Genomic DNA, 27,876 nt, shown 5'->3' with positions numbered 1-27,876 from the left:
CTTCCGAAGCCCCATTCTAATAGAGCCAAAAGCTTGCCTCTGAAAGGCTGCAAACGGGCACTGGCTTCTTCCTGCAGGGCTGAGGCCGGTAGCAGCCTGTGAAGTCCAGAGCACACTCAGAGGCAATGAGGTCACTACTACCTGAATGGACATGTACAATGCCAAGTATCACTTTTCCTTCTGGCTCTTCCCTAACTCGCTGAATGACCTACAATAACTTGCCTGCATATTTACTAGGACACATGTGGGTCCTCAATTTCCCCATCCCTGTAGTGAGATTTCATGGGAATTCAGAGGTGCTAAGACTGAAAAGTATTTTAAGTTCTTCATGGATCCTACAGAGCACAATGCTTGCTTTCACCATGGCTTTACAGCATTTCCAAGAACGCAGCCCAAACTCCTCAGCTCAGGGTAGACAAAGGCTGGGTTGGATTTCACTATGGAATCCCTTGGAAAGCCAAAGGGGCCAACATTCCTTTGACAACCAGAATCCAAAATAACTTCACATCACCACCCCCTCTCCTTGAACAGTACTGGAAGCCTTGCTGAGATGGGAGACACCAGTCTGTTCAGATTATGCATTATAGTTTGGATCCAAAGTCCCTCAGGGCCTCAGAACTCTCCTCTAACTCCTCGAAGTCAGGCGAGGATAAGGACTTTTTAGAGTCCTGATGTTTGTCAATATTCATAGAACGTATACAGTATATGTAATCAACCAGACCCCATCTGCCAAATACTATTGGCAATTAAGCATCATGATTAAAGAGGCCTTCTAGGTTTGAATTCTGGCTGAGCCACTTATTTGCCATGGCACCTTCAGCAAGCTTTGTTCTTCCATCCCTCACCTGTAAAATGACAACAATAGCTCTTACTCTGTAAGTGAGAATGAAAGAGAGGACACATGTAAAGCACTAAGAGCACTGTCTGGCACACAGGAGCTCAATATAGCTTACTATTATTACTACTACTATTCTATTGGGCTATGCCCACCTGGCCAAGCCTGGACCCCCATACCTGGGGCCTATATAACCAATTAATGCATAAGGCAACCTCAGAGAGTAACATCCAAATCTCTTGCATGCCCAGAATGCTCTAGGCCTCCCATACAGCATACTATATGTGCGCTATCCCCTTCCATTAGCGACACATTGATGACCAGAACTCGTCTTGCCTGCAGGTCTTGCTTTCTCAACTGATCTCACCCACATCAAAAAGCTTCTCTTGCAGGAAGTCTTGAGAATAGACAATAGTAGGAGATCAGTCCTCCACATGTCAGTAATCACTGGATTCCATACTTCCTTTACTTCTAAAAACCAAGTTCAACTCAAGTCAAGAAACACAGGGCAGCTCTTCCTCCTCCCTTCCTGAAAAATTCAATCTTATGGCTTTAAAGTCATTAGTTGTGGCAGAGGAAGGTAGTATCTACAAGTTGAAGTAGGGGGAGCAGAGGAGTCTGGGGGTGGGGGTGGAGGGTATTAGAGGCCAAGCAGAGTAAGGAAGGCATCTGTACAGAGGCAAGAAGGTGTGATGCAGCATGTCAGAGCCCGTGTGCGGTGTGCAGGGCATGGGGAGGCGGGCAGCAAGCCTGTTGCGGGGAGTCACACGCAGGGTAAAAGAGGCACTCAAGAGGGGGAAGGAGCAATGGTAACAATGGGAGATTGGTTACATACAGAGGGATTGATCAAAGAAGAGCGTATATTAAGGGTAATGAGAACCAGGTTTCTCATTGTTACAGGATGGAATTAATACGGAAAGAGGAAAAAAACCCATGGTGTCAAGCTGAAATTGGAGAAAACAGTGTGAACTCATGGTTTCTGATATATAATACATAAAAAAAAAGGTAGACGTAATTGTGAGTATGAATACACACACACACACACACACACACACACACACACCTATTTTCTAGCTGTCTATTGAAGGGCCAGGGAGCAGCAACACTCCAGCAGCAATGAGCACACCTAGCACCCGTCTGCCTTCTAAATGACATTCTTCAGTGGAAGAACCAGAGCTTTTTGAAGAAATGACTGATTCCACAACTATGGCAGGGAAAGTACAAGATGAGTCTAGAACATCTTTTTTGGGGGCCAGAAAGCAAGGAAATGCCCAAAGAATGATGGGAATTAACCAAAAGGATATAGAAGCCAGTTTGAAGGAGCTCCCACTGACAATAAATAATGATATTAATAGATTGTATTGCATTGAATAGAAAAGAAAACCATGAGTCTAAAATACACTAATTAATGAATTAAAGTTACAAGGGATACTCAAATAGTTTCAAACTATTTCCCCACAGAATGATTATTAATCGTAATAGGAAGTATACAATGGAGAAGCCCGGCAGATATCTCCTTAATCAAGTGACCAAAATGAACACAACGGATAAATCAAAATCACGCACCACCTGGTAAGAAGCAATGAGAAGAAAGCATCATTTCTGTGATACTCCTGTCAAAGATGCATAATCGAACTCTAATCATGAGAAAATATCCAACAAACCCTAATTGAAGGAGAGCTTACATAATAACCAGCCTATAATCTTCAAAAGTATCAAGGTCATGAATGTCAAGGAAACTGTACTGAGCAAAATCTAAAGGAGATTAAAGGGACTTGATAACTAAATGCAATGCACATTCTGAACTAGATCATTTTGCTACAAAAAACGTCACTGGGACAATCGGCAAACTTGAATGGGGTTTCAGAATTAGAAGGAGGTAAGGTACCAATATCAAGTTCCTGGTTCTGCTGGTTGTACTACAGTTGGATAAGAAAACGTCCTTGCATGTAGGAAATACACCCGAAGTATTCAGAGTGATGGGGCATTAGGTCAGCATTAGCTCTCAAATAGTTCCACAAAAAATTCTTTGTACTGTAAATTCCAACTTGTATGTAAATTTGGCCTATTCCAAACTTTTTAAAAATTATTTTTTTTTAAAGATTTTATTTATTTATGTAACATAGAGACAGCCAGCGAGAGAGGGAACACAAGCAGGGGGAGTGGGAGAGGAAGAAGCAGGCTCCCAGCGGAGGAGCCCGATGTGGGACTCGATCCCGGCACGCCGGTATCACGCCCTGAGCCGAAGGCAGACGCTTTAACGACTGCGCTACCCAGGCGCCCCTAAAAATTATTTTTTTAATCTATATGCTGCAATGTGGTTTAAAAGAGAGGGGTAGGGGAGGAGAGAGAGAGACAAGAGACAGTATGTGAGGGTTCAATCTCTCCATACTGCCCACGGCCTACCTTAAGAGCCAAAGTCAGCCCTTAAAGCATCAAGTCTCTTTGATAAGAGCCCCCACTCAATGCCCCCTCATGGAGCACTCCTGACACCACTAGAGCCTTTTCAGGAAACAGCCCTACGCTCCCTGCAGAGGCATCCCACCTGCCTTGCACCCTCTGGCCTCTTCAGGATTCCCCTTTCCTACTGCTGCTTTATACGTCAGTCACAAGTTTGTAGACTCCAAGCCTATAACTTGTATCATCAGTTGGGACTTCGAGTATCTAGTCAAGGGGCAGAACTCAAAAGGAACAGTTTATGACTCTATGTATTTCTGCACACTGTCTTTCATCAGAGACCAAGACTTATACACATTTATTCTCAGACACCCTTCTTCTTCTCCTAGCAATTAAAGGTAGTAAGTAGCCCATGGCAAGGAGGAAAATAAATGATTCCCTCCTCAAAATGAAAGGACCAGCCCCCAGTGGAGACAGGGGAGTGGTAAATAGGGACTGCCATGGGGCCAGCCCGATTTGGAGAAACAGGCCTGCACCACAGCCCCTGGAGGATGGTCTCTGTGCAGAGTATTTACACAACAGACACCAATGGCTCCTCTGCAGCCATTACTGTCGGTCCGGTAAATAACGCATGTGCCAAAACACACATTTAATGAGGGAAATAATATGCCTTTATAAAAAGCCTCAATCTGTATTTACCTGAGAGACCAGAGAAGCACCAAATCACCAGATTAGTGGAACCACAGAGGAGTCATTCTGGTGTCTTGGGTAAATAGACATTTTATAGCCTTCCATTACTGAGGGGGGAAGAGAGAGCAAAGGGAGGGGGCCATCCTTTAACATCCACATACACAGGCCACGGGAACGTGGGGGATAGGAAAGAAGAGAGGGCCATCATGAAATATGGGGTCTACTCCCACCCCATCTCCCCAACTGCAAATACAGTTGACCCTTGAACAACACAGAGGTTGGGGCACCGACTCCCACCCCCAAACAAAGTGGAAAATCCACCTACAACTTTTGACTCTCCAAAAATTTAACTACTAATAGTACTGTTGACCAGAAGCCTTACCAATAACATGAACAGTCAATTAATACAGATCTTATATATGTATTATATACTGTATTCTTACAATAAAGGTAGAGAAAAGAAAATGTCAAGAAAATCGTAAGAAAGAGAAAATACATTTACAGTACTGTACTGTACATATAGAAAAAAAATCGACATGTAAGTGGATCCAGGCATTCGAACCCATGTTGTTCAAGGGTTAACTGTACTTGGAATCCCTGGGGAGGGTTTAGGATGATACCATCCCTGGATTCAATCCATTCCATTAAAAACCAGACTGCGAGGCAGGAGCACATTCCAGAGAAATTCTATGGCACCAGAGGCAGGCTCTGAGTCCAGCCGACTAGAAGCACCTCAGAGAGCTGCAGCTTTCCCAGGTCCCAGACCCAGGGCAAGCCCCTGACCCAATCTGACCAATAGTATCACAAGGGCTCAGGTACCCAAGTCACAGAGGCATCACCAGAGAGCATAGTAACACCTGTGTGGAACCACTCAGTCACAGACTCTGTATTAGGCAGCTAAAAATAGCCTGGGAAAAATCTAAATAAACTGCATGCCTTCAAAAGTCATAATCTTCAAGCTAATGAAGGCATCCTTGCTGCCAGAGCACTTTCTGCACAAATCACAGATTGTCAAAGGTGAAAGAAAACCTAAGGGGAGACACAGTATAGCCAGCCACAGAAAATGAGCCCCAGGAAGAGAAAAGGACTGCCCAAGACTCACAGAGCAAGTAACAACAGAACTCAGGGCTCCTGACTCCCACACCAGGGTCTCAGACCACAGCCCCAACACATGGAGCAGGCCTCACCGCTCACCTCCCAAGCTTCTCTGCAGTCTCACGGTACAGGCCGAGGGCCTGAGGGTTCGGCCTAGTCTGCTGAAAGTTAGAGGTTGAGGCAGAACAAAGTTTGACATGCCCTGGAACCTCTCTACACAACTTCCTGATGGCCCCAAAGTAAAGTGGAAGCAGGAACTCTAAAGCTGGGTCCTCACCTGAACAAAACACTCTCCTGCTCTTTACAACCTGTTACTCCCTTGGCCTGTAGCTACAGCTACTTCTGCTTCAAGGTGGGGCGAGGGAGAGCATTCTCAGCATCAGAAGCAGCTGGTAACCCTAAATTACCAGGAGAGCTACAGTCACTAAAGACCTTAATGAACACCACATTCTGATGGCAACATCACAGGCCACAGGAGGCTTACTCTCCTCTTTAATTAGCCGTCTCAGCAGCTCAAGACAGCACATAAAAAGAGGTGACTGTGATGTGCCTGCTGTTTGCTAACTTACCACTACACCCAGTAGTCTGGGCAAACTCCTTCGAGGGGCCAAAGCTGGGAGACATCTCTTTGCAAAGTCCTACAAGTCAGTTGTGACACCCATCGCACGTGAGAGGGGGCAAAGGTTTGTTGCTAACACACCATAAATAGGACAGAAATGAAGGAAGGGCAGAGTACGGTACTCTTATCCCTTTAAGGACCTCTCACACTTATAGACAGCATCTGATCCCAGAGGAGAGGTACCAAGAATGTGCCACTCCCCTGCTTCCAAGATGGAACTGGTATAGAAACAAGGAGTTACACAGCCCAGATGTTTAAACACTGGAATCAGACAAGTCTAGGTTCAAATCCTGACTCTACCACATATATATATTTTCTTAAGTAGGCTCCACACCCAACATGGGGCTTGAACTCATGACCCCAGGATCAAGAGTTGCATGCTATACCGACTGAGCCAGCCCCTCTACCACATATTCTTAATAACAGCTATAATAATAATACCTATCTCTTTGGGGTTCAGTTCAACCACACAATGTATATAGAGCACTTTGTACCAGTTTAAGCACTCAACAGAACGGAGCTACTATTGTTAATGCATGAGAAAGAGGAGAGGAAAACACAATTAGAAGCCAGGCACTGATCAGTAGGGGAAGAAAGGGATAAAGAAAGGGGGGGTAATCAGAAGGGGGAATGAAACATGAGAGACTATGGACTATGAGAAACAAACTGAGGGCCTCAGAGGGGAAGAGGGTGGGGGAATGTGATAGACCGGTGATGGGTAGTAAGGAGGGCACGTATTGCATGGTGCACTGGGTGTTATACGCAACTAATGAATCATCGAGCCTTACATCGGAAACCGGGGATGTACTGTATGGTGACTAACATAATATAATAAAAAAATCATTAAAAAAAAAAAAGCCAGGCACTGTATTAGTGATCTACATATTTCATCCTCCTAACTCTCAAGCAAAATGGGGAACAGTATTCCCATTTTACACATGAAACAACTAAGCCTCAGAGGTCCTCAGCTCTTCGGGGCCCTGTTCTCCTCTCCTGTGTTTGAGAGCCCACATCTCCCACTTGATTGAGTCCCCTATTCACCAAAGGGCTAAAAATACATATCAACTTCAGTTTTTCCTCTGAGGTGTGACTTTAACTAACTCAACCATAAGCAATGATCAAGTCTGTCCAAATCATCCAAATTTCATTTCTTCCCTAATTTATCACATTTTAACAAGAAAAACAAACTGCAGCCCTGGGTACAAAAAAACAGAAACAGGAAGGGGTACCTTGGACTAAAACAACCGCAGCATAAGAAACTCAAAGCCTCTTCTCAAACACAATTCCAGAGGAGCAGAGAAACCGGCAGGAGGCAGGGTGATGACTAGTTCTTGCTCAGGTCCCCAAATGATGTTTCCTTTTACAAATCGGTGCCTTGGCAAACGCTATTGCCCTGCTTTGGAATGTTATTTCCATTTTCACCAGCTCCTTCTTCAAAATGCAGCTTAAAACTTCCTTTTAGTAGCTTTCTCTGATACTCCATTAGAAAGTTAATTGCTTAAGTGTGATCCAGTAACACACTCTATTCCTATTTCATAACTTTTTGCCTCACTATATTGTAAAATTTTAATCTATTTCTCCTAGTATAATTTTCAGAGCGTTAGGTGAGAAGGCTATAAGATAGCAGGTATAGGTATGTGTGCGTGCGTGTAAAAAAAGCATAATTTCTTTGACTTGTTTTGTGTCAGATCCTTTAATGCATTTTAAAATTTCAAGTAGCATTAAAGAAAAGCATCAGATTAATTTTGTCACCTAAATAGCACATGAGTTTAAAAACTCTGAGAAACACTGAGATTCACATAGATCCTTAAAGGCAAGGACCACATTGTATTCATTTCTGTGTTCCCAGCACCCAGCACAGGACCAGGCACAAAGTTAGTGTGAATCAATGTCTGTTGAATGAATATGCCCAAAGTCCTGATGTCAACTGCTCTGGAATCAGAACATGTTAGAACAGAGCCGACCCTAAGCACCAAGCAAAGCCACTTTTTTTTCCTTCTCTCCTTCTTCCTAGCCCACCCCTTTCTGTCCTCCCCAGTTAAAGACAGAGAGAGACACCACATTGCCTTGGTGGTGGAATACTATTAAAAGGATTAATTTAGGGACCGGTGTTTGGACTGTCACATCCAATCACTACCCACAGATCTACAGCTTCCCAAATCAAGCTCATGCAAAGAGGAATCAATCGCAAGGACACAGAGGGTCTGAACAGGCATACTAATGGCCTCCTGAGGTGCCAGCGGCCAGCTCTGACACTCCCATAAATTATCCGCCTTTTGATTTTACCTGTAGCTGTGGGGCACAAGGCACAATTTTGAACATATCAAAGCAATCTCTTGTAACTCAAGCCTCCCCCAAGAATGTCCCCAAAGGAGGAGGGGCTAAAAATAATGACCCAAAGGGAATCTGCTTCCCTGGTCCAAGCACTCATCAATTAAAACCCAACAGGACCAAGCGGATAAAGTGGGACCCGAATCACTCCTAGCACATCTGGACAAAGCATGCATCCGTCTGCAGTTCTGCAATGACTATACATCTCTCACTCAAAGAAAGAGAAATCACAGCAATAAACTACCACAATTTCATCTAGAGGCAAATCTGCACCAGCTCTGACAGTACCTCACAGTGTGACCTTGGGCAACACACTTAACCTTCGTGGGCCTCAGTTTCCTCACAGGGATAAGCAGGGACAATAATACCACCTGACTCATTCCCAGAGTGATGGTGAAAAGTAATAAAAAAACATTCAAGAGGCACTTTACGAAGATGTAGGGCCACAAGGGTGGCAACACTAATAAATGACCCTGACCAACTGGGAGAAATGACTGGTCACACTTTGGTGAATTTCTTTCGGATAGCTGCTCACTCAATTCACTTCACTGATGGTATTGGGGCTAAGGTCTACCCTGAAGAAAGTTCTGATTTTCTGGACTCGTGATGTCTGAAAATTTTCCATTATGAAGAGTGGCCCCCTCCGCTAGTCATAACTTCCTTCTGTCTACTGGCTCTCACCACTAGTGGTTATGTTTCTATCATTTGGCCATAATGACAACTGTGGGGACCCAAAACATACTAAGCCAAAAGCCAACTCACCCAATTGTGGGCTGCTTTTTTAAAAAATCATTAATTTCGTAAAATACTATTAGTTTAAAAAGTTATTAAAACACCGTGCTAAGAGCTTTATAAACATTACCTCATTATCCATTAATCAACCCTCTTAAGTCCCACTATCTGCATTTTACAGATGGGAAAGTAAAGCTCAGAGAGGTGAGTCACTTGCCGAGGTTACGTAAACACCATAACGTAGGTTATCAGAAACCTTCAGGCTTCCCTCCAGCAAGGCAAGTAGGCTTGCAGGAGGAGGAAGACAATTCATCAGACACTCAACAAACACTTTGGCTACTGTGCCTGGCATATACCATCATGCGTGAATGAGGGGACAGTCCCCAAACCAGAAAAAGGTCACCAGTTTGCTACAAGCAAGGAAAGTTAAGACTGAGTAGGACACGTAACAGAACGAGGACAATTCCTTAGAAAACTTAGGAAAACGGGTCCTTCTTTGTATAGTTCAAAAAGTTTAAAGCAATTGACATTAAGCTATGAGCCCTAAGACCAACAAACCTACCAGGGCTCCATTTATTCTCCACTTCTTTGATTAGAAAAGAGTTCCCCAAACCTTTTCATTCATTCTACATCTACTTTCCCTTCCTATATCTTTTCCAGTCTGTAAAACAGGAGCTGGTATTACCAACAAATTCTTTGGTAGACATGCTTTAAGCTCTAGTCGATGGCCAGAAAATTAATAAAAATAACCAGTATATACATTATGCTAAAATTCAGTTATACTCAATTTTTAAGTGTCAAAATACTGCCTCAAAGGGGTAAATATAAAATACTACCCATGCAATTGTCACAGGCTCCTTAACTGGTCTCTGCCTCCAGTACTGTCCCCTTCAGTCCATTCTTAACGCCGAAATCAAAACAAACGTTCTAAAAAAAAGATCTAATTATCAGTCTACAGCTTAAAACTTTTTAATGGCTTCTTACTGCTCTTATGATAGTGTGATCCAGGTGTTGGCCACTGTTTTTTATAAAATTTTACTAGAACATACCCACGCTCATTCATTTTCATACTATGGCTGCTTTCGTGCTGTAATAGCAAAGTTGAATGGAGCTGAATAGTTGTGATAGAGACCCATAAAGCCTAAATAGTTACTATCTGGTCCTTCAGGAAAAGGACCTAGTCTTTTGCTGACCTAGTCTAACCCAATCCTAAGAGCTTATAAAGCCTTGGCCTCTGCTTACTTTTCCTGCTTCGTTTCTCACCATATTCTCCAATCCCCTGCCCACTGAGTACACTGTTTTATTACACTGAACTTCAGTTTCTCAACAAAACTCTGACCTTCAAACTTGGTCCCTCACGTCTTCATTTAATTCTGGATGAGGCAGTTCCTTCCTCTGAGAAGCCTTCTCTGAGCCTCCAAGTCTAGGTTGTGGACCCTTCTGAGTACTCCCAAAGCACCTAAACTTACCTTATTATAGCACTCCCAGAATGTAACAGAACTGCTTACTTACTACCTCTCTCTCCCATGAATTTATAAGCCCTGTGGCATTAGAGACAGCAGCTGTCTTGTTCACCACTACAATTCCAGTCCTACCAAAGTGTCTGGCCCTTTGTTATTAAACAGCTTCTGAGATCCTGGATATTAATCATCAGAGTCTGCCTTCTCAGCCAGCCCTGATCCTTGTTAAATGGGAGACAGGCTGGGATTCACCATTCACCCAATGGTGACTCTCAACCCAAATCGAACCAAGATCCCAAAGGCCTTGGTCAAATGCATTATCAAAAGCCAAATCAATGTGTTCCTTCCTATTATCTTAAGCTGTGTTATTTCTCAGGATGAAGGACTATTCCAGCTCTATTCAACTTACCTGAACCTAAAGTAGGAACTCATGCAATGCCCACAAAGAAATCATAACAGAACTTAAGAGTATGGATACCCTACCTCTAATTCTCATTACTTTACAGACTTTGGGTACACTTCAGTAGTACAATCTGCACCATCACCCCCTCACCCTCCAAACCCAAATACTCATAAGAAAGAAGTCAAGCCAAACTCGACCATGCAACAAGATTCTCACCTCTCCTTACTTCGAAGATGCCAAGACCACCAGCTGGGGATGCTGAAGGTTCTGTGAGAGCTGGAAAGCCCCAATGCTGTGGATAAATACACATCTCTGCAACAAGTCTATTTCAGTATAAAGGATCAAATCCCCAGGGGAATGCTGCTATTTCAGACAATTTAAGGACCACACCAAACCTCAAACTCCTAAACTCAAACTACTTTGGGATAACAGTTATCTATGTGGAAGAACAATGCCTAAACAGAATTTTCAGAAGCTACTGGTCTATATATTTTTGGAATGATGAATTTCATGTTCTCTAGTAGCATACTTTTCTTTCTAAGGAGGTTATCTCCTAGAAACACTAAATATTTATATTATCTGAGCTTGGACTAAGAAAGATGGCCAGGAAATGGTGTCTCTCAGGATAACACCAGAATCCTAGTCAAGGAAGAGACACTGGTAAGGCTGACAATATTCAGAACTCAGGAACTGAGGCCAGGATTGTGGGAGGGGTGGGTTGCCACAAACCCACAGGCCATACTGCAAATGGCCAAACAGACCACTAAACACTTGCAGTATACTTCCAGGTCTACCTCAAGTCCTAAGAAAGTCAAAGCGTAACCAAACCCTAAGTCAAAGCATTAATGGACACCTATTGTATTTATCACCTAGTTCAGATTTTCCAAAAGACTAGAAGTTGCAGAGGCACTCTTGTAAGCTAGCAATGCCCTTTGCACAGAGAAAACACTCAGGTTTGGAACCAATCTATTCCTGTCTACCACTTTACACATTTAAGACTTTATGCTACTCAGATCCCCTGGGAAAGACCACTCACAGACTTACCCCACCACAAAGAAAACACTTTTCAAAATGAAAGCGAATAAAGGCACTTTTATTTGGAAATTTCAAGTTGGAAGGAGAGCTCTCAGCCAAGCTCTAGGACCTAGCTAGCCGATTATTTACAGGATCTTTGGGCAGGAATTGTTAATGAGCTTTTAATTTGGAGTGCTTAAGTTGCCAAAGTGCTCTGAGCTCCAGTGAAGCACCACAGAATCCATAAAGGAAACCTTATCAATCACTTCCCGGCAGCTCCCTTCCCCCACACCCCACCTCTCTGACGAAAGGCAGCCAAGTGGGTTTCTAACCAAGATCACAGACACACACATTAGTGGAGTCACACTCCAAGTCCCTGTTCATAAATTGGCTTTTAAATGGTAGGGGATTCAGGTATAATATACTTAAGCTCCAGGAACGAACCCACTAAAACAAGGCGTGCCATGTATGATAAAGTCAGAATAAAGCAGAATTTGATGAAGCCAATTTCTGGTAGAAACTCTACAATCAAAAATCATTCAGCCAATCACAACCTACTATAGTTCAAAGAGTGTATAGTCTTTAGCCAATGGGATTCGTGGTTTTTTGCCCTTCAGCTCCGAGAATGATAAAATGTCTGGTAAGAGCTAATACCATCGAGGTGGCCAGAAACCTAGCGCAGAGACAATGATGGACATTATCAGTTTGCAAAACCCAGCCCTAAGGGCCGAATCCAAACCCCCAGGAAGGGGCCACATGCAGCACCTTCCAAGTCCACCAGGAGAAGTTACATTATGCAAGAACTCACAGTCAAGCCTCAGTCCAAGTTCATGCTTTTTTGTTTTAAGAGAACACCTGTTGCTGGAACATTTGCAGGAAAAGCAAACAGAAGGCTAGCTAGGTTAGGCCCGTTATTCACTCCTTCCACCATCACTACTACCACTGCTACAGATTTACAAAGAGGTAAAATGCTAACCTCGTGTGTGTGCTGGAGAAGGAAGAATGGGGTTATTCTATCTACTACCTCTTTGCTGAGTTTCTATCCTCTGTGGTCAAACCTCTCTTCCTCTTCCCTAGTAATCCCAAGTAAAAAGTCAGCATCCTTAATCACCCCACCCAGTCGGTCTGGCAAAGCCCTGCCCCGCTCCCACTCGGCCAGAACGTTACTCAGATCATGCACCCAGGGTGAGCACATGGGCTAGCACCCCAGACTGCACAAACTGCGCGCCGCGACCCTCACCCCGCATGCATTAACCAGGGCCCAATCTGGGGGGCCTCTCCACATCACCCACCCCAGGGTGTTGCCCCCAACTCGGGCCCATCCAAGTCCAGGGGAGAGTAAGGGGAGGGGCAGGGGGCCAGGAGACCAGCCCTCCTTCCCAGGGCCGCCCCCGCCCCCCGTCAGCGGCGGGAGAGGCTGTCGCCATGGCAACGCCCCCTCCTCGGGGCCAGCGCGGCAGGCTCCCTCCAGGTGCAGGCCCCGACGTCTCCCTCGGCCTCAGCAGGCGCTCAGGGCAGTTTACGGCGGCGGGCGCGACCCGCGCCGACTGCGGCGCCGGCCAAGCAGAGGCAAGGCCAGCTCCGCCCGCTCCCCACCGCCCGTTCCCGGCCGCCTCAACAGCGGCAGCCAGCACCACGAGTCCACAACACACCGACTCACCTCCGCGCACTCTGACCCCGGCCGACGCGACTGACGGGCGGGCGCGGTGGCCAACCGCTGAGCCCGCCGCTTGCTGCTCCTACCAATGGGCTGCAGGGGGGCGGGGCTTCTTCTCCCCAAATGCTCGCTCTCCCGCCGACATGCGCGCTAAGGTGTGTCAAGATGGTGACTCCCCGCGGCTGGCCTTATGGGACTTGTAGTTTCGAGGTGGCACGTACTCAGAAGAAAGTGAAGGGGGAGCTCCCTTCCGAGCAGGGAAAGAAATATTTTAAATAACGAAAACTTTCTAAGGCCTAGAGCTACCCAGGTCCCCCACTTCCGTTTTCCCATCTCCCAATATACTCATGAGGTGAGTATAGGCTCATAAGCTGACGTGTTATATTTAGATAACTCCTCAGGATTTGTTCATTCAACAAGTCATTATTATCAGCCACTCTCTGAGGTGAGCCTGGGGAGAGCTGAGAGGAGGCAGATTGTAGTCTAAAAAGAAAATCCTTAGATTTCTGAAGGGTCTTCCTACAGAAGAGGGAACTGACTTGTTTGGGTTGGCTCCAGAGGGAACGTCAGAGTTGAAAGGATTCTGGCCTCAACTATAGGGAGCTACCGCAGACAGTCTATTCTGTCATCTGGAGAGAACTCTGGCTAAAGCCAGAGATGTGTTTCTTCATCTGGTTTATGGCTCTGGGAAGTCATGGGTAAGAGGTTCTGAGGTGGGAAAGCCTGGCCTTGCGTAAACCAGCGATGGCTTTGACAGCTTCCCAGTCAGCCAGGAACCATCTTCTGGGCCCAGCTTTGGTCACCAAACCCTCTGCCTGCCATCTGATATTTTCACATAAGAAAATGGTGTCGTTTCTGGGCCCACCATTTCTGTGAGATCTGACCTTAATATAATGGTTCCTGCCTGGACTGGGAATGTCTGGTAATACCCATATTAGGGAATGTCTTCCTTAATCCTGTATAATGGGCTAGGTGATTCTACTCTGCACCTACAGAATTTATTGCGTTGTTTTATAATTGTCTATTTCCTTGTTGTCTCTCCCCAGGGCTGTAAATTCATTTAAGGTAAGCATTATTTCTGTATTGTTCATAGTATATCAGTAATACCCAGCACAGTTCCGAATATAAAGCAGGAATCTGGTAAATGTTTGTGGAAAGATGAGGAAATAAACATCAGCAGGGACAGATGTCACTTAACCCAAGGTCAGTAAAATGGCACATCTTCCTATCTGATTCTTGGGGCTGGAATTGGGACTTCCTCGTCCTGTTAATGTCATCTAGACATTAATCCCAGTTGATTAGTCAGTCAACATATATTTATAGTGCCCCTGCTAGGTGTTGGACGCTGTTTCTGATGCTAAGGATTCATTGGTGAATAAGGCACACAAAACCTGTATCTTTGAGGAGCCTTTATAATGGGGAGGGGAAGGGAGAGGCAGAACAGACAATAAACAAATAAGTATATAGATAAACTAAATTAGACAAATGAGAGGCTCTGAGATGGTCTCTCCTGTCCCTGGCGTTCATATGTCCTGAGTCTGGCCTAAGAATAGGGCACAACCAACCTTCTTGGCTGTTAAGAATGAAGTCAACCTACACTGTCTGGATTGGAGGCTTCCTTTAAGGCCTAGCATCAGTATCCTCCATGGAGCCTTCCATGGTGCCCTTAACTTCCCCAGAATGTGCTCTTTCCTCCTTGGTGCTCTAGAGCTCACCCCTACGGCTTCCAGGACCTCACCGGACTGTGGTATATATAAGCTCTTTTTGGACAAAGACAAAATGTATTCAAATAATAGAACAGTTTAAGAGATCAGTATATACTTGGTGCCTTACACTGCTGTCTAACCCAGCATTTGGCTCCCTCAAGCCTTTGGCTCTGTTGTGATTCCCTCTGTTTTCTGATTTCCTAGAAAACAGAGCCTGAGGTAAAGCTTATGTGGTAAAACTTCATTGGGAAATATAATCCCAGGGCAGCAAGAGTTGAGAGGGCAAAGGAAAGTGAGGCAGAGAAGAAAAGGAAGAAAATATAAGTTTGTATATTATAGTTGACCAGAGCTTCAGAGAAAACACAGCTAGCTGCTCCGTCATTGAGGCCATACAGAATCATCACTTATAAGGGGAAAAGGAGGTTGTATTACTCCACCACTCCGGTAGACACAGGGGGTACCAACTCCCACACCCTAAAGCACAGTGGTTCATCTGAGACAAGAAGTGATGAGAGAAGTCATGGCCCCTGGTTTGGCCAAGTTAGGCCCATTGCAGTCCCACCACAGTAGGCACACTGGAGGCACTGTCAAAACCTAACCCTCCTCCCGCAAAGGCTTATACAACCAGATGTGTTCATAAATGAGATGATAGTAATGGTGCTGGGCTGTCCAAAAAGCAAGTGGCTAAGGCCCAGGGTGGGGATACAGATGGGGCAAGTGTGAATCTTTGGAGGCAGATAAACTGAGTCCAGTACACAGACACAGATATACCTTGGGCAGCCTCCTGCCTAATGGATTAAGTAACTGAGCTAAAGTGAACACGGAGCAGGAATTAAAGAGAGGGCCAAGTTGGTTCTGCTGCCCTGTGAAACCACAAGGGAAAAAGCCAGATGGCCAGCAAAGCTGGGACCTTAACCAGCAGTAGAAGGGTAGAGAATCCAGGACCAAAGGACAGTTTAGGCATGACAGCCCTCAAACTTGGCACAGCTGAGAGAACCCAGACTGGGTCTGAAACCATTTGATCTAAGAATTGGGAACACTGTTTCTGCCATTCACAGTCCCTGTAAGCTGCATAAGACAGCATCATGCACTTAGGACAAGTGTGAGCTTGGAGACAGCCTGTTCAGGTTAGGGTCCTGGCTCCATCTGTGACCTCAGGCAAACCACAGACCTCTCTGAGACTCTGTTTCTTCATCTCTGAAGTGGAGATAATACTAGTATCTACTTATTAGAATTAAATATAGCATCCAGCATTAAGAGTTCAGTAAATATTGGCTGTTATTGCTATTATTCTCACCCCTCCCCCATGCCTCTGTCCAACTCCTCTTTCCACCATGATCACCACCACCCCCCTCTCTCACCCCCACACCCCGCCCCCCACAGCCTCCGCTGCAGGAACAGTGGGAGCCAGACCTGGCCATGCCTTCTGTGCCCTGCTTTCCCCAGGGGTGTTCCCCATGAGCCTGAGCCATTCATCTCCCTGGTGACCTGAATCTGAACTAAGAGATGGATGTGGGGTGGCTGAGGCCAGGGTGGTAATGTGCTCCCTTATCTCCGTGCCCCTCACTGGGGCCTAGTTAATTTTCCCTTTGATTTTAATATAGATTTATTGAAAGTTTCAGTTATCAAAACAAACTGCAGCAGCAAATTGGTGTTCTTTGCAGGCCTACAAGTGCCTATAAAGCTGCCATGCTCGGGAACGAATGGCGCTCTCCGGGAGGTCAGTCATGGCAACAGGAAGTCCCTGGGGACACACACACTGCAGTTTAATATTTTTCTTATTAGCCTTTTTCTTCTTGGCCATCTAAGCCTCCCCTTTAAATCGGAAATCAAATGGAGCCACCTGCCCAGGGAGGCTCTCTTCCCCAAGCTATTTCATTCTTTCTTCTCTGTCCTAGCCTCCCCACCTCTCGTCCTCAGACTTTTCCCTGCCTTGTCCACTGTTCCAGAGAGTGTGGTGATTCACATGGCCCAGAGGTCTGGCTCACAGCCCCACCCCAACTATGGAAGCTTGGCTTGGGCTATCCAGTCACTCTAGTCAGAGGCAAAGCATCCCTAGAAAAGATTGGGGCCCCAGGCCTCTTGTGGACCTGGTGCTCATGGGGGAGGGAAAAGATAAGTTTTTAAAGCAAAAGAGTTGTTTTCAAAAAGACAGACAATCGTGTCAGAATCTATTGAATTCAACAGAAGCAAAAAAGAAACTGGGCAAGTTTTCCTTCCAGCCCCAAAATTGTCTGAGTTCATTCCCATTTCCCCACAGCCGCTCCCAATATGGCCTCTCTTCTCAATCCCAGCTTGATTTTTGAGATCTCCCGCATTCTCTAGTCCCAATCTGCGTCTCTAAGAACCAGCCCGGTTTCTTGCCTCCAGTGGCTCCCATAACTCGAACCACATGCTGCCACCTCTAGGCGCTGGAATCCGTCCATTCCTAGGGGAGGGCCTCCATGACCTGGTAACCCTGAGGCCACTGTCATCTCTTCTTCTGAACCTGAGCTGCCGCTGGGTCACCTGTACATGTCCCATCCCAATTCCCAATGCCCTTCTCTTGCTCTTACAAATTCCCTGCCAGCAGCAAGAGCTACTGCCCTTCCTCAGAACTTGGACTCTGACTAAGCCGACAACTGTTGCCATGCGGCTAGAGCAATGGCAGGTGCTAAGGTTTGGATCCAGACAATCCAGGAATTGAATCCTGGCTCTGATACTTACTGACTCTGTGACTTGGGGGAACCTTTTCATAGTGTCATTGTACCTCGTGCCTGCCTCTGTCTCACCCACAGTATTCTGTGGTCCTCAAAGAAGAGGACTGTGTTTTAATCATCTTTATATTCCAAGTGTGTATATTTGATGAATAAGCAAAGTCACCTTATCTGGGCCTGTTTCCTCCACTATGAAATGGAGATAATACCTGCATAACCAATAAAGCGAAGAAAGCACCTACCACAGTACCCACCCAATGTAAGGTAGGTGCTCAGTGAGTCCAGTTTCCTTCATCAGGTTTCTCTTGAGGTTGGTCATCAGCTACCAGCACTTCCACCTTTTGCTTGCTCCCATCTCAGCTTCAAGATCAGCTCTCTCCTATTGCCTGTTAGAACTTCCCTTCACTGATCAGATGCCAGCATTCACCCTGGACCCTTTGGAGTGGTGCTGATGTCTCCTCTCCTCCGGACCAGGCCTCCTCAGTTTTTCCAAACCCACTCACAAACTACTGCCTCCTCGTGGCTCTGTTTCTATTCCCTAGACGGCCTTGTAGTTTGTCTGTTGCAAGGCTATTCCAGCTGGCAGTACCAATGAGTTTATGTTAACACTCATACACCAGTCTTGCTAATGCTAGGCCCCTACCTGCTCCTGTAGAAATACCAGTCCCCGGCAATGTTTCTTTTAAAAGCTGCAGTTGGGCCCACGGATCCATCCAAGCTACTGTGTTGCACTGGCTTCTGTCACTAAGCGCACCATAGATGCTGGCCTTGAATGCCTCTGCCTGATGCGCTCAATTCTCGTGATACCATGACAGTGTGAGAACACAGCATCTTTCACAAAGTAAGAAGAATCCATCCGTATTACATTCAGCAAGGATGTGAAGCCCTGCTCAGGATGTGAAGCTCTTAAGTGTTTCAGAGACAGCTCTTTGCACTTATTCAACTAGTCCTTTTTCTTCTCATTCTGCATACCTACTACCATGAGAGTAGCCAGGATTGGGTGAGTTTATGTAAGAACCATCATACTGAACCAGAGCCATGGTCCTCTTCAATCACCAGTCTTACTGTGGAAACTGGCTCATCTGCCAGCCTCCTCCCTCTATCATTAGGCCTCTCTCTCTCAAGCTCTGCTGGCCCTTCTAACAATATGGTATCCATTGGGTTGTCCACATACCCCCACTGTAATCATGCTGGTGTATACCTGGTCCATTTGTGGTTCAGGCTTGGTTCAAATGTATTTGTTTGGCTTTGTAGCTCCATGTAAAACAGTAGATTCAAATGGATGTTTGAGTCAGGGGATGTTGCCTAACTCCCCACAGTGGATGTAGCCCAGTATCAGCCCCAACTCACTAGGACCCCCGTTACACTTCATATTCCCCCCCAGGATTCAGTGAATAAACTTGTACTGCTGCCACTTTCCTCGACCTTCCCAGACAAATATAGCCTCGTCCTTCCGCTGAACCCCCTGTGATTTCCTAGTTCCTCCTTCCTGATATTGACTTGGCTTCAAGTGCTTTACACTCAGGCTTCAACCTACACTTCCAGCCTTATTTCCTAGTAGTTCTTTACCTCCCCTTCTCTTCCAAGCCAAAAGGACTAATTATTTCTCCTCAAGGTGTTTTGCACTTCTCTGCCTTTAAGACTTTCTTTGCTGGTGGTGTTCTCTCAACTAGGAGTACCTTCCCTGTTTCCATCTCTACCATTGAACCCCTGAGAAATGTGCCCTGCCTCAGGAAGCATTTCCTGATCCCCATTTTCCTTTCCCTCCTCTGAGCCCCCAAGCCACATCTGTGTGTCCTGCCCAGTGTGGAGTTCACTAATCCGTGGGGCAGGGTCTTGCTCAGCATTCTTCTTCTCCTTCTCCTTCTTCTTCTTCTTCTTCTTCTTCTTCTTCTCCTTCTCCTTCTCCTTCTCCTTCTCCTTCTCCTTCTCTTCCCCCCCGCCCCCTCCTTCTTCTTCTTCTTCTTCGTAGATTCCACATCCAATGTGGGCCTTGAACTTACAACCCTGAGATGGAGAGTCACATGCTCTACTGACTGAGCCAGCCAGGCACCCCTCAGCATTCTTAATCTGTAGGCACTGCCTGACCACACCCCACAGGACCTGAGAATGTGGTAGGGCTTTTAGGAGACATCCGAAGGCTTCAGGGGATCTCCTCCAGCAACCCCAGCTGAACTAAGAGTTTGAGCCCGTCCTTCTCAAAGTGTATACTTTTTCAAGATTCAACAACACTCTTTGAATACCTGCTTTGTGCTAGGCTTCTTGAAAGCACAGGACAAGATCATGAACAATAGACCCGATTCTGCCCTCATAGAGCTTACACGGAAATGAGGGAGACACTGGTAAAGAAATGTGTCACTCAGAGTGGTAACTGTGATCAAAGAGACAAACCAATTGCAATGAAAGTTTGAAGAAGAGGCACTGATCACAGCTGGAAAGGTTTAGCTTCGAAGTCACGTCTTTTTTGAGTAGGAATTTCCCAGGCCAAGGGGGGGGGGGGTGAGAAAAGAGTGAAGAGGAGAGGACATTCCAGGCAAAGGGAATAATATGAGCAAAGCCATGAGGCAAAGAAATGGCTCCCATGTGGATGGGAAGAAACTCAGTGCTATTGGAGCAGAAAGTGTGACAAGAGCCAGTGGTGAAAGAGGAGTTTGAAGTAGGCAAGAGTTAGACCATGCCTAGTCTTAAAGTAAGCCTTCTTAATGGGTTTGGACTTGAGTTCGAGGGCAATAGAGAGCCAAAGGGTTTAAAGCAGAGCAATGACTAGGTCTGTCCCATATTAAAGGATTGCTCCTCAAACTTGAGCATGCATTCCAGTCACCTGGGAATCTTGTTAAAATGCAAACTGTGATAATGGGGTCTAGGAAAGGCCCCAGATTCTGCATTTCTAACAAATTCCTCAGTGATGCTGATGATGCTGGCCCTCAGGCCACACACGGAGTAGCAATCCCTCTGGCCCACCTTGCCACCTTCCCCCAACCACTCACATCTGCAAGCACAGAGCATTCTCCTTTCTGCTGAAAATGGTCCAAGGCTGCTGTGGCTCTTCGCTTTTAAGTAGCCTCTATCGTTTAGAAGCTGTTTATTGAATATTTATTTGCTCCATGCCTGCCCAGTGTGGGACTAGGTGCGGGGGGGAGGGGGGACGGGGAGGCTGGGGAAAAACAAAAAGCAAGACATTTTCCTGCCCAAAAGTGTCGGCATCTCTGAAGGGGCAGCTTTCCCTGAGCTGCCCTCTGCCAGACCTGTCATAAACATGGTAAATGAGGCCTGTCTCAGTGGTGCTCCCTGGGGCTCCCACCGCTTCTGCAGCCCCATCCAGAGATGAGCCTGTTTATCCCTAACAGTTGTCTCTGACCTCTAAATCAATTGCCTATCTGACACAAAAACCCCATCCTCTGGGCCCGCCTCCGAATCCCAGACTATGACAGTTTTTAAGACTAGAGGCAGTGTGTGATGACAGCGGTTCCCAGCCCCGGCTCTGAAGTTAGATTGTCTGGATTCATAGCCCAGCCCTACTACTTATTAGCTAGGTGACCTTGGGCAAGTGGCTTAACATCTCTAAGCTTCAGTCTTCTCATCTGTAAATTGGGGATAATAATTCTTTCTGTATCACGAGGCTGTCGTAAGAATCAGTATGACAATGCATATAAAACACAGCCCCTGAAACGTGCGGAGAACACCCAGTAACTGTTAGCCATTGTTTTTATAAATATGAAAACCTGTGTGTCTAGAAGCTTATCAAAGCCCTTTCAGAAGTCTGTATAAACAGAAGTCACTGTCACCCTTATCCACCTGTGATGGCTTTTCCTACAGGCATCAGCCCCTCCCTAATGCTGGGGAGGCAGATAAAGCCTTGGAGGTCAGTGCAGTGAAGTGCTGCTGGATGAGGTAGCCTTTGGGGAGCACTTTTGGGACAGGAGGTTTCAGCCTACAGAACTGAGGCTCTGTGTTGGAGGGGTGCTTTGTGGATCCCCTCCTACTGCAACCCCATCCCACACAGTGTCCCCTCTGTCCAGGGTCACCCAGGCTGCCCCTCCTTCTGGCGGCAGGGAAAGAGGCAGCTTCAATCATTCATCTTAATGTCTCTATTAAGCAGGGTTATGACCAGGAGGAGACCAGAAACAAGGTCTTTTAGTGTAAAAACATGGCTCCCAGGGCTTGGCCTCAGGGGACTCCTCCCCTGCGCCACTGCTGCTCCCAGCTACTGCGGCCAGAGGCCCAGTTGAGGCCCCAGATTGAACAGAAAGGATGACTCTGCCCTGAGTTCTCTCCCTTTCCTTCCCTGGATCCTGCTATGGGCCTGCCCAGAGCTTGCTTTTCCAAAGAGAAGAGCAATGACTTGGCATTTAGTGGCAAGGCCTGCACCCCGACTTGGGTCACTATCCTCATCACTATCTCATCTCTTGCTGGCAATGTGGAAACAGCTACAACCTTAGCCACTGGGCCTCATGCTAGGGCCTCACCTGGAGTCGGGGCTCAGAGCCTAGGGGATAACAGGAATATTCCTGATTATGGAAAGATCTTAACAAGACCATACCAGAAGTCTCCATCTCTCATATTCAAGAAGGTTTAGGAGCCATTGGTGGAGTCATCATATGCTTGGACCTGGGGCCTGGGTTCTAGGGTGGAAGCTGTGTCTGCCAGAGGAGCCCAGTGCTTACTGACTCTCACCTACATCTGTGCATGGACAGAGGTTGGTGGGCAGCAGCAGGACCAACCCCCTCACCTGGGGAGAGGGACTGGGGCTCCTGGAGAACTAGAATCAAAAGGCCTCAAAAAAGAGCATGGGCCCAGACCCAGCCTTCAGAGGCATAGAAAGAGTCCCCAGAAAGCTGCTCCCACGTGTTAGTAATGTCCCCATTAGAACTCAAGTCCTTTAGCTAACCAGCATGGGAGGATAAGAAAGTGGAACCCAGAGAGGTCAGGGCCTAAAGAAGGAGACCACTCACCCAATACTGTTTGCTGACCGCAGCCCTGTTAATCCTCGGGCCACTGACTTCTCTTCCCACTGTGCTGCTGCCTTTTCCTGGTCCCGGGATTTCCCTCTGGATCACCACTTACCCTAAGCATGACCTTTCTCTGCCGATTTCCCTGATGTGGGCTGGCTAGGAGAGGCCCTAGCCATGGGACTAGGTAAAACAGGGTTCACATCCTGGCCCAACCCCTTCTAAACAAAGTGACCCTGCTCAAGTCAGCGCTGCTCCCCAAGCTTTAGTCTGTTCTTTTGTTCTTAGGATCTTGAGGAGTCCATGAGACAGCACGCATGCATTTGTTTGGCTTAGAGTAGAACCTGGTACACTGTGGAAAGGGAGAAGGGGTGGAGGAGAGAGCTGGGAGTCTCTGTCCTCTCCATGTGTAGGAGGGAAGGCTCTGTGCCTAAATGCAGGGGGCATGGGTGGAGGGGTCTTGACCAAGGAGGGCTGCAAGAGCAGGGGGGCTGTGGAGGGAACGCCAGAGCAGCTGAGGGCAGCACAAAGTCAGAGTGAGTTAGCGCTGGTCCCAGGGGCTGCATGAGCCAGGCAGGCTTTTACAGAGATATCCAGGGAACAAGAAATACCAGCAAGGAAGTTGCCCCATTAATAAATAAGAAGGTGGGAAATTAATGATGGTCTGAAAATGGCTGAGCTACTGAACTCATTCTTTAAATCTGTCTTTAACAAGAAAAATAAAGAAAAGAGATTTGGCCAATTAGGAGGTAATGAAGACATTGTAGAAATAGCACCTGACAAAAGCACACGTTGGCGGGGGGGGGGGGGGGTTGCTGAGTGAACATCCAATGGCTTTGACCCCTTGAGAAGAAGAATGCCAAAGGAGAGGAGGACAGGAGATCATTGCAGGGCCTGGGAAGGGGTAGGGAGGGAAGTGGGGGGGGGGCATGACACTGTCCCCTGGGAAGGCTGGAATGAGGTGAGAATGGGGGTTGGAGGGGACACATGAGGGCACATGGAGGTGATAGGAAGGGGCCCAGAGAGGAGAGATCTCTAAAGGCAGAGAAAACCAGAAGGACCCCGATGAGAACTACAAAAGGGCTAGGTCCCTGACAAATTTTGGGTGGTCCCTTTTAGGGAACCTATGCCTATAAACGGGAGAAGGGAACAGGAGAGGAGGCATGGGAGGGAAGGAGAAAGAAGTCAGGAAGAGAGACCTGGGGCCAGAGGGAGAGAGGGAAAGGTAACTATACGGAGAAATGAAAATTAAAGATGGTATTTAGGCAGGGCTTTGAGAAGCAGCTGGGGGGGGGAGGGGAGGGAAAGGGGCCATTTTACTAAGTTGAGGAAAACCACCCTGCTGACCAGCTCTAGCTCTCCACTGAGGCGCAGGTGACCCAGCCAGTGAGCAGAATGGCAGCCTCTGTGACAGGTGGCAGTAGGATAGAGGGGTCACAGATTGAGCTTAAGTAGAGGAGCCTAAAGAAATAATAGGAGGGGGAGCCAGAAAGATGAGGGTGAGAAAGGAGTCCCAGAGCCAGGGCAGCTTTGCCACTGTGGGGGAGCTATATGGGGAATAGTCTGGGTGCTGCTCTGCACCCCTGCCACTGGGTTGCTGCAGCAGCAGTCCTCCCACCCATGCTCTAAGAGGACAGAAGGGGGAGGGGGGTGCCTGGGAGACTGGCAGCAAGACAGAGAAGGACATTTAAAGGAGGGCTCTTGGGAAGATCTAGGCAGGGAAGGAGTGGAAGGTCTTGAGGGAGAAAGGAAGGAATGAGAAGTCAGGTCCATCCACTCTAACCGCCCCCCCCCCCAGCAATAAAGGCAGTCCCATAGCTAGGAAGGGAGCCCTCTGCTCCCTTAGCCCTCCCATCCTTTTCCAGGCCAGGGCCTCCCTCTCTTGCAGCCCCTGAGTGCTGCCTTTGGGCTAACCCCCCACCACCCAGGGAAGCCAAGGCCCACAGCCCGCCAGGGACAAGGGCAGTCTGGCCTAGGAAGCTCACCAGCTCCAGGGTCTGTCCTGAATCTACATCCAGAATTCAACCCGAAGTGGCTGGGCTGTAACACCACTGACACCATTGGCATGGGGGCGTGGGGGGTACAAGCAATGAAACTGCAGGAGAAAGGGAGGGCAGCCAGTGATGAATAGGGGCAGCCAGATCCTCGTTAGAGGGGGGGCGTGGAGAGGCTGGCCGCTGCAGGGATGAGCCCTGGGCCTGATTTATCATCTTCAGAGCTGCTCTGAGCGAGAGGGGTTAAGTAGCAAGTTAATGAAATCCGCAGATGCCGCTAAATGGGGAGAGTGGGGAGCACCGGTCTAGAGGGGGTGCCAGGAGGGAGGCAGGCAGGCTGGTCGCTGAAGAAGGGGAGTCATCTGGAGGGGGGAGAAGACACACATATTCCTGCTTAGGGGAGATCCTGTCATAGTCTCTGAAATCCGGTTTGGGCCAGCTAGCTAGAAAGAGGTTAGACAGACAGCAGGGATTCAGGGAGAACCCAGGTCTCGTCCCAGGGGCATCCCAGTCAGGTCACAGCTTCACAGTCAAGCTTCACAGCCCCCTGCCCCAGTCCCAGTGGGCCTCAGCAAACACTTACGGGGCGGCCCCTGAGCCCCGGAGACCAGGAGGTGAATCAAAACGGGCCTCTGCCTCTCCTTCCCCCAGGCTGAGTGGTGAAACAAGTAACTACAGTTCGCTGTGATAAGTGCTGTTGAGCAACACAAAAGGAGGGAGCAATTAATTCTGACAGGGGAGGGCAGGGAGGTCAGGATGACATTAAAGCAAGGCTTGAAAAATAAGGATTTTACCAGGCAGTAAAAGGAAAAGAGGGATTCTGGGCAGAAGGAACAGCATGAGCCAAGGCCAGGAAAAGCACAAAGGAAGCCAAGGGAACGGGAGCTGACCTGGCAGAGATGCCCGTACGGGAAGGGTAGGGGCAAGTGGAACCGAGCCAAGAAGGGAACAGGCCTGCGTGTTCCCTGTGTGCTCCACCACAGGGCTCAGCTGGGGACACTGGGTGTTCTGTGAGGCCAGTGGGCCCAGTCATTGTGTTAGGTGGGCCCAGGTGCTGTGGTGGTCCTGTCATGGTCTGACTGTGCAGGACAGGCATAGGAGCAGCACAGTCCTGGCCAGAAGAGCCCCTTCTGCATGCTGACCTCCTGCTCTACTTCTAACAGGAGGCCTGGACCTCCGTTGTAGGGTTGACGCAGAATTAAATGAAGTCATCTGTACAGCTTTTGGCACAAGGCCTGGCACACAGTACGTGCTTACTAAATGTAAATTATTAGTATTTTGGTAGTTAATATTTCCAGGCTGAACGATAAAAACAAAAACAAAACCCTGGGCTGGGGTAGGATTGAGGCTCCAAAGTGCTCACAGGGGGCAAGCAGACAAGTTGGTTACTTAAGAGGTAGAAACTTGGGCCCAGGGGGCAGAAAGTAATCACTCTAATGATGCAGTGGGACAGGGTGCTGCTGAGACATCAGGACTGAGATACCCAAGAAGGGGAAGATGACACATAGGCTATAACTGAAGGAACTCTGAGGACTAGCCCATCAACACTTCTGACCAGACCCATCAGGGGTAGCTCTTGAAGCAGAGGAAAGCAGTTTGCCTCTTTGGGCCAAATAGCCAAGTCATCTTACTCCTCCTCCAGCCCTCAGCTATCTGGGCCAATGAGTACAGCCTTCCCTATAGAGGCCCTCCCTTTCCCACTCTTGTCCTGGGCAGCGGCCCTCCCCGTATAGGAGAACCTTCCCTAAGGGAAGTAGCAAGGGTATTGTGGCAAGACATCTGCTTCACTCCTTATTATTCTGTAGTAATTAGGTATTCATTGAATGTTTGTTGGGTGAAGGGATGGATGAACTAGTAAAAATCCTGAGGCTCTTCAGCATAGCAGAGCATAGCCAGACCTAGAAAAATCTCTCCTGCCCGCCACACACACACACACACACGCACACACACACACACACAAGAATGCGCACACACACAAGAATGCGCACGCACGCGCACATGCACACACGCACCCTCTTTCCTCATTCTATCTGAAGGCAGGTGGCGTGAAGAGAATGGCTGATCATGTGGCTATTTAAAGATTAGGCTTTGGAGCCAGACCATCCTGGGATTCAGACTTTGCTCCACTACCTACCAACTCTGTGCTCTTTAACCCCCCTAAGTCCCAGTTTCCTCTGTAAAATGAGAATAATAACAATGTGAATAATAGTAATAGTGTCCACTTCATATGTTGTAGGGATTAAATTAATAATTCATAACAGTTCATGTGAAGACAGTACAGTGCCTGGCTCTCAGAAAGTGTTACATAGCTGGAGTAGGATTTAATAGTATTAAAAAAGTAGAGAAAATTAAAACAGTAGTAGAGAAAACATCTTAATTCTCCCTTCACCTCCACTTTGTATCCCTTAAAACCTCTGTGGGCCCATACTCCCCCTGCTGCTGCATGGTTTTTCAAGCAGGTACTAAAACTTCATCCTTTCACCAAAACTGAGTTCCAAGATCCACTGAGTCATGAGGTTAGGCAGGTCCAGTAACAGTCCATCCTAAGATGGAAGAACTACATGTGAGGTCGAGCATAAGCAGCAATGGAGGGCACAAGCAAGCTGTAGGGCAGTATCCCAGGCTCCCGTGGTGCACCAGTGCTTTTCCTCTGCTCACACCTACCTTGTATGGAGGGATTCCTTATGACAAGGAAATAGGAGGGAAAAGCCCTACCTTAGTTTGTGGATGGGTTGACACTGTGTGGGTACCAGCTGAAATGGACAGTGGCTACACTGAAAGACAGTGGTGAGGGAAAATCCTCCCAATGGGCACAGTCCTGGTCACCCACTTTATGTGGAAAGAAAAGAGATTCGAGGAGAGAATATTTATGGGCTCACGGACAGTGGGTAATGACCGTGCTGACTGGAAGGGGCAAGACTGAAAGATCACAGACGAGGAGGTCTGGGCTAGTAGCCAGCGAATGGACATATGAAAATGGGCATAAAGTGTGAAGATCTTCGTATGACATGTTAGTGCCCACCAGTGAATATCCACCAAAGAAGGGGCACTAAACTATCAAGTGAATAAAATAACTCAGCCCATTGACATCAGGCAGCTTCTGTCATTGGTTACCCGGGTGCCAGTACGATGAAAGCATGGATGCAGTAACTATGATGGCAGGGGTGGATGGAAGTTCTCACAGCCCCAATAGCATGGGTTCCCATTTACCAAGGCTGATCTAGCTACTGTCACTGTGGGATGTTCAGCCTAGCAGTAACAGAGACCAACGCTAAGTCCCCAGGATGGCACCATCCAT

General features: G+C 47.3%; 1 protein-coding gene across 12 annotated transcripts in view; it reads right to left on the bottom strand.

Moving 5' to 3' along the window:
- The window catches only part of ERI3 (ERI1 exoribonuclease family member 3), a 126,341-nt gene extending 113,067 nt beyond the window's left edge, over positions 1 to 13,274 (bottom strand). For 4 of the 12 annotated variants that reach the window (XM_057310697.1, XM_026498265.4, XM_026498269.4 and 1 more), the window contains exons 1-2: positions 12,869 to 13,230; positions 10,779 to 10,854 (exon numbers count right to left, since the gene is read on the bottom strand). In XM_057310697.1, the coding sequence (XP_057166680.1) occupies positions 10,779 to 10,854; positions 12,869 to 13,003 (211 nt within the window). In that variant the 5' untranslated portion in view covers positions 13,004 to 13,230. The other 8 variants (XM_057310701.1, XM_044383906.3, XM_044383910.3 and 5 more) reach the window with 7 other exon arrangements.
- Positions 13,275 to 27,876: the final 14,602 nt, after the last annotated feature.

Source organism: Ursus arctos, unplaced genomic scaffold, assembly GCF_023065955.2.
Source record: "Ursus arctos isolate Adak ecotype North America unplaced genomic scaffold, UrsArc2.0 scaffold_12, whole genome shotgun sequence".
NCBI lineage: Eukaryota > Metazoa > Chordata > Mammalia > Carnivora > Ursidae > Ursus > Ursus arctos.
Note: the sequence above shows the minus strand (reverse complement) of the source record. Positions and strands in the feature narration are given on the sequence as shown.